This window comes from Nipponia nippon, unplaced genomic scaffold, assembly GCF_047370975.1.
Source record: "Nipponia nippon isolate SJK-2023a ecotype South Korea unplaced genomic scaffold, ASM4737097v1 scaffold_8, whole genome shotgun sequence".
Lineage (NCBI taxonomy): Eukaryota > Metazoa > Chordata > Aves > Pelecaniformes > Threskiornithidae > Nipponia > Nipponia nippon.
Genome location: NW_028262402.1, coordinates 21235808 through 21243029, shown reverse-complemented (window position 1 = coordinate 21243029; position 7222 = coordinate 21235808). Strand labels below are relative to the sequence as shown.

Here is a 7222-nt window from a genome sequence, read left to right as displayed (position 1 = left end):
AATCCCTAACCACAGATTGCAACAGGTACAGTACACATCCAATCTCCAGAGATCCTGTCTACAAATTTTAGCAAGTTTTCTAATAACTAGTGAATTAGTTTTATTTACATAGGGTAGCTAATTTGCTTTCCCATTATCATTCTAGAAATGAATCACTTAAAGTGGAACCTCAAAAATAAAAAAGGGTGCCCAAATCAGACATAAGCATTAAAATGGCAGTTATTGCTGAACGTTCAGGTAAATTATGATGAAGCCTACGTACAGGGATCAATCAAAATATTTTTATTTCCAAATGTTTCAACTATTGCTTTATTAAACTTGTTATTTTAATATCAAATGAACAGGCTCTTCTTTGAAATATGTGGTTACAATGTGTTATAAAAATCTCCTAAAATATAGTGACTCATAATCTGTGTAAGAAAAAAATCACAATCGCACATCAGAAGAAGAACACAAGAGTTTATGCGTTGTGTTTTGCGACTTCATTCAAAGTAGCAGGCTGTACGGATATTCACGTAATACAAAAAAACTACATGAATGAAAAATCTGTATTGCAGAAAATTACTTGGGTGTGCCATACACTGTAACATGTAGAGGTATTAGTGGCTGTTCTAGAAAACAATTTTTTCAAATAGTGAATTTGGATGGGCACTTCCAAAAGCTGATAATTCTTGTTGGATTGCGTAAGGCAAAATTAAACCTAAGTCTTTCAAAAGGGTGTAGTTTCACTCAAACATAAACTAGCCAATTAGGGAAGAAAATGAATGAAACAGAAGCTTGGCTCTGAAAGTGCCTTTCGTATCTTACTGGTCTCAGAAGAGATGAAGGGTCTCTGCATGCAAAATGAAGACATTAAATTAAAAAAGGTCAAACCTGTTCTGTTTGCTTATTGTCAGGATTAGCTTTGTGACTCATGCTTTCAGAGTACATCACAAGAGCAGATGCAATAAAAAACACAAACCTTGGACATGTATTTAATCTTCCTTTCAAGATATACTTCTGAAATAGATTTTCAGCTGTGCTGAAGCTAATAAACCCTATCTAGAGCCATACAGATATTATTATATATGCCATTTTCCTAACTGTATTTCAATTAAATGCTATATAAAGAAATGCAAAGTAGAATGCTAATTCATTACTGTTTAATTCACTTAATTCCTAAGGAGCTTTCAAGCAATTACTGGAATGGAAATGAAAGTGCGTATCTTTACTACATGCTAACAGACAGAATGAACTTTTCATTTAATTTATAGTTTATAGCTCTGCCCTGCCTTGACCTTATGATACAAAAGGAAATCCCTTCTTTACCACCTTCCCCACCCAAGGTTTTTGGCCAGAATGACTCTTGGTTCATTCTGGGTGAGGTTGTAGAAGGAAGAGGATTGGATGAGAGTTAAAACGGGAAGGCTGGAGCACAGCTTTTCCATCAGGAGCTCAACCATCCTGCAGCAGTCTAGTGTGGCTGTTAGAACTGAGATGCAAATTAGTAACAGATGGCACAACCTTCTTTTCCTCTACTTTTCAACAGGGATGATGCCAGCATATAAATGGATAAGCCTTACTGCCTTTAACAACTTAAAAAAAAAAATCCATAGGCCTCTCAAGCTGTATAAATAAAAAGAAAACATTACTCATTTTGGCCAAGTACTGTTAAAAACTGGAGCATTTTACCATACTTTTGTCTCAGTAATACATAAAAAGATCAGCCCCACAAATGGAGAGCCTTCTAGACAGCTGCACATATTTCAAACCGCATCTTACTTAGTGGTCTGCTTGACCTCTCCAGTATAGTCCTGGATATTTAAAAGACAGGTCACTAAAATATTACCCAGGCATTCTTTTAAACTTTTTGGCCAGAAAAGCTGCATCTATATCAAGGCTCTCCTACCATACCTGCAGTAGTTGGAGTGACAAATCCATCCTGGTTTTTTTAAATGTAACATTCCTGCTTCTTATCCTGCATTTTTTCTTACACTTCCTTCATATGTAACAGACAGTTACTGCTCCTGCAATCTTTCTTAGGACAAACTCGCACTGTAAGCTATGACTGTCCTATTTGAGCAATTTCAAGAAACAAAAGGAACTGTACAAATCTTTCAGTTGAGCTTTTAGTACCAGACCTCACACTTGGTGCCTATCTGCATCTGATTTTTGCACAGAAATTTTGGATTATTTGTGCCAAAATCCTTTCTCAAGAGTCAAATTAAATCTCTCCTGCATAAGTAGTAAAGCCGCAAAGTTTTAAATACAATCAATTTTCACTGATGAAATTTTATTCGCTAATTTTTATGCATTAAAAATGTACACGTTGATAAGAGAATCAAGATTCTCAGACAGTAGGTTTAAGGGCATTTCAAACAGGCATAAGCCTGTACTGCTGCTGAAAGAAATAAATAGTCCTGCTGCCTTGTCATCTTCAGATACCTGTTTCTTCCAGCCTTTGGGACGTCTCTTCTGTGCTGAGGTAAATGTGAGGCTTAGCAGTGAAACAGTCAGGGAACTAGCCGTGTTAAAGCTGGTTAGCAAAAAAAAACCCAAAAGAAACCCAAAAAAGAAGTCATTTTAGCCCAGGTCACTCAATCTGTTACTGAAGATATGGCAGAAACCTCAGTCTTCATTTAAGCTGAAGTATGAGTTTTAGTTGCCTCATATTCCATCTGCAACAGAGTCTTCCTTTTGGGAATAAGAAAGATGCTAACATAAAATCCAGACCTTCAAACACGGAAGGATTGCTTCTGTGGCTCCTTATAAAAGATCCCGTTGCTTCTCCAGTGGCCTTACTTGAAGGAGTCTTTGAAAAGGAATATGCAGGTGAATGATAGGACAAGGGACAATGAGCAGAACAGTACGGTGTAGCAAGCCTAACTAGCAGTGTTTGTTCATCCAAAATAATTCCAGCCTTTGCCTGAAAAAAAAGAAAAAATTTGAAAACTCAGAAACCAAAACGGGATTGAAAGTAGGGTGCTCCTGCTGTGAATACAGAGTTTCGAAGTGGTGATGTTAGTATGATTTACGATAGCAAAAGAGGATTTCTTATAGGGAAAATTGAAAAATGGCACCTGACCTCTGTTACAGATAGAAGGAAGTTCTCCATATAATCTGACTTTGATAATTTAAACTTTTTTTTTAAATGTAAGAGATATAAAAACATGGGATCTCTGTACAAATCTACTGGCCTTTAAGACCACACTTCTTGACTGGTAAGGCATTACAAAACAGTGAGGGAAGCACAAGATGCCATGCCCCTGTAATTCACACAGTAGCAGGAAGAACAGCAAGTTCTTAGTTTATGGAAGTCAACTGAGAAACACAACTTTAAAATATTTAACTACTCATCTGTGCAGGAGAAAACAAGCATGGCCACCTGAAATGTTACAGAATTTGGGGACGTCTGGTATCATCTCAAAGGGATGGCTGCCAGCAGGGACCGGACTGCAACAGCAGAGAGACATGGTTTTTTGAAGGAGAGTCCTGGCTAGCAGTATTCTTTCTGAAACAAAAGGTTTCAAGGCAGCCTTGCTTTTAGTGATCTCCTGTCACAGGTCGCACAGCCTTATGCAGCAGGCAGGCCTCACCAGTCAGTGACCTGTCGGTGCACACACACGGAGAAGTCAGCCTTACACCTCAACATGCAGGCTAACGCTCTGCGCGGAGGATGGCGATTACCAACATGCGTGAACCCGCCGTGCTGCGAGGCATCGAAAAGGAACCACCACCACCTTCTCCTGTGCATTCAGGTGCGGGCAGCAGGGATGCAGGCTGGGCAGGGGTTGGCGTGTCAGGGTTGCAGGGAAAAGCGAAGGAGGTGGATGAAGTGACAGGGTTGCAGCGATCCTCTGTGGGAAAGTGCCCGTGTGGCCCAGCTGCCATCTACAGAGGCCTGGGCTACTGACAGGAGGAACATTACCTCCTGGGGAATGCCAAGCTGCTGAGTGTTAACGCGGGGGAGAAAGCTGCTGCCTACTGAATGACGCCCCTTCTCCCTGCCCGTGCTCTTACCCCCGAGCACGGCCCGGCCGCCCCGGCTCGCTCCCTCGCAGCGCCCCTCCTCCCCCGCTGCGCCTCCCGCAGCCGCGGCGGCTCTCCACCGCACGGCCGCTCTCCCTCGCACCGCGCCTCGACAGGCAGCCGGGGGCGCCCGGGCCGGCCTTCCGCTGCCCTCCGGCTCACGCGGCCAGGGGCCGCTGCGCGGCCGAGCCCGCCCGCCTCACTCCTCCCTCCGCCCGCGGGGCGGGGCGCCGCTGCCCGCGGGGAGGGGCCAACCGCCGCCTGCCAGGCGAGAAGGCGAGCTCCGCCCCCCGCCCCGCCCCGCGGCCGCCAGGGGCGGGCTGGGAGGGGGTGGCACCGTGAGGTCATAAATGACGCAGCGCTCCCGGAAGCAGCCCGGCGCGGAGGGAACGGCGGCTGAGAAGGCGGCCTCCCGCCGCTCCGTTCGGTAGCTTGGCGGAGCCGCACCCCCTCCCCTGCCCGCCCGCCGCGCTCCCCTCTCCTCCCTTCCCGTCCCGTCCCCTGGCCCCGTCGCCTCGGCCGCCCCCGCCTCGCCGGGCCGCCGGGCTGCGCCGGCCGGGGCCATGTCGCTCTTTCAGTCCGCGCTGGACTTCCTGGCGGGCCCCGGCTCCCTGGGGGCCGCCAGCCGCGACCAGAACGATTTCGTGGGGCAGACAGTGGAGATGGGCGACATGAAGCTGCGCATCAAGCGGGTCATCGCGGAGGGTAAGAGGGGGCGGTGGCGGCAGGCCGCGCCCGGGGCCGGGCCGGGCGGGGCGGAGCGGACACCGGCGCCGCGGGCCTGGGCTCGGCTTCCCCTCGGGCTCCCGCTCCCCCTTACCGCGTCTCCCCCCTCTTGGCCGGGAGGGCTTGCGTCTCGGCAGGCCGCGCCCGGTGAGGGGAGGCCGTGTGGGGGCGAAGGGGCGCTGGTGCCCGGCCGGCCGGGGCCGGCGGCTTCCTGCTGCGCGGGCAGCCGGCCCCTCCGAAGGGCTTGTGGCCTCCTTGCTGCTGCTTTAATTAGGGGTCACGGGTGCTCTGGGTTAATATAAGTGCCACGGAAAGTGTTTGGCGAGGACCGGGAGTAGGAGCAATACTTACTGTTGCTAGCCCGCTTTAGGAATACCTGTAGAGCGCCAGTGTGTTGTGTGGCAACTTCTTCACTTGCTTTATGATTTAGAATACTGCCACCATGTAACAGAACTCTCAAAGGAGTTTATAATCTACCTAGGACCTCATGGAAATAATGGAATGCATATATATTTAAAAAAAAAGGCAGCGTATAATGTTATGCCAAAGGTACAAGCTTGCCTGGGCTATTTTGGGTTGTTTGGAAAACTGTGAAATGCAGGAAAATATGTTAACTTTAAACAGAAATGTCAGGAGGCTGATCTCATTCTGCATATAGGCTTTGCTGGAGCACAGGAGTTAAATGTATACCAGGGATATGTCTGGGCAGTTTTCAGTTTCAGTGATTTTTGCGTGTAGGCATCTTGGCACCCCACCTGCTAGTCTGTTTTAAAATAGGTGCTGTGTTTGGTGTGTGCAAATTACTTAGAAATTAGCGGAAATTTGGATCTTATTATGATTGTAGTCAGAGGAATTACTTTATTTCTTAAAGCAGAAGAGATACTGAAAGCTTATCTCAAACGACTAAAATGTTAATTTGTCCATATTAATGCAGCTATATAATTCATTAACTTTCTACAGGTGGTTGATGTTATTTTGGTTAAATCCCCCAAAACTCTCTTCAGAGGTCCTCTTCATTATTGAAGTTATTTTCTGTAGTTGCTTCTTGTAATTGTCTTGTATGTAAGTTGTTTTATAAATAGATTTATTGAGTTTCTTTTCTGAGTAGTTTTTTGTTGAAATCTCAGTGACCATCATGGAAGAAAAAAATTGAATCTTCAAGATTAGCTACTTTAGTTAAACGTAGAAAAATTTCCTTGTGCAAAACAACAGAACATTGGTCTTCAGCACCGTTTTATCTTCTTAAGGGCAAATAAGTTGTTACTGTAATGCTTAAGCACTTTTCACATATGATCTCTGGAAAAGCTGGCAGTTTTTTAGGTAGTAACTTGCATTTAAAACAGTAGTAAATGTCAAGTCCTGTTCTGCCTTCAGCCTTTACATACAGCTTCTTTACAAAAGATCCAGTCAGAGTTGAGTGACATGTGAGCACTCAATATGATGTGACTGCAAGGTGAATGCTAAACGAACTGGCTGGTGCTGCTGATACTGTGACATTCCTGCAGTGACCACAGCAGTTTCCAGAGAACAACAAAGGAAAGGAAGGACAGGAAGCTACATTTGAGACACATCTGCTGTTTAGTTCTTGGTTCTTAAACAAGTATTTCATACTTTATTTTGGCATCAGCCTGCTGTTTCCCAGGATCTGACACAGGCTTTCCAAAATGTCAGGGGAAAGATGCCAGGTTAGATGATTTAAAGCAAATGGGGACGTGCTTTAGGTCTAGTGTTATTAAGAATTTATCTGTAACCACTGCTTTATGTTCCATGTTTGTCTCAGTATTATGGTTTTATTTCATGTTGTTTTCTCTGTATTTCACTAACTGAAATTAGGCCTAACTGCTTGCTTTTGTAAAGCAAGACTTCGTAGCCAATGTAGCTGGGCTAGAACAATCCTTAGGGGTACATTCAGTATAAATGTAAAATAGAAAAGTCCCAGCCTCTCCTGCTGTCTTCAGACTTGAATTTGGAATGTTTCTGTCTTTACCATATCATTTATTTTGTTACTGAAATTGGATTTATCTTTGAGCTCTGAACCTGTGTTTGACACCTTCTGATACACACTTGCATAACTGGCTTACAAGCATTCCTTTCTGTGCTTGCTAATACAGAATCTGTTTTTCTTCTAAATGAGTCCTTTCATGCCAAATTCCCTACTAGAAAGTCAAGTGCTGCTTTCTGAATTTAGATTTCAAATCCATGGTGAACTGTGTGTGATCTGCCAATGCACAGAGATAGCCTTTTCTGTAAGATCATACGGTCATCTTTGTTTTCAGTTGGTGTGAACAGGGTCTGTGCCTTAGCATTACCATTAGCAGTATCATATGGCAGCATAAGTTCAGTTGTTCTCGCACTCTGCAGCTCTTTCCAGCTTTGTAGTGTGCTGCCTGTCTGTGTTGGTCAAAGTATGTGTTTGGCCATGCTGTAAGCTGAGACGTTAGCTGCACAGTTCATTTGGATGTGTTTCCCTGTTCATTTTGCAGAGGTG

General features: G+C 44.9%; 1 protein-coding gene across 5 annotated transcripts in view; it reads left to right on the top strand.

The window, feature by feature from the left end:
* The first annotated feature begins 4378 nt into the window (after positions 1–4378).
* The window catches only part of GAK (cyclin G associated kinase), a 77326-nt gene continuing 74482 nt past the window's right edge, over positions 4379–7222 (top strand). For all 5 annotated transcript variants that reach the window (XM_087741409.1, XM_087741407.1, XM_087741406.1 and 2 more), the window contains exon 1: positions 4379–4713. In XM_087741409.1, the coding sequence (XP_087597535.1) occupies positions 4572–4713 (142 nt within the window). In that variant the 5' untranslated portion in view covers positions 4379–4571. The remainder of the gene's footprint in view (positions 4714–7222) is intronic.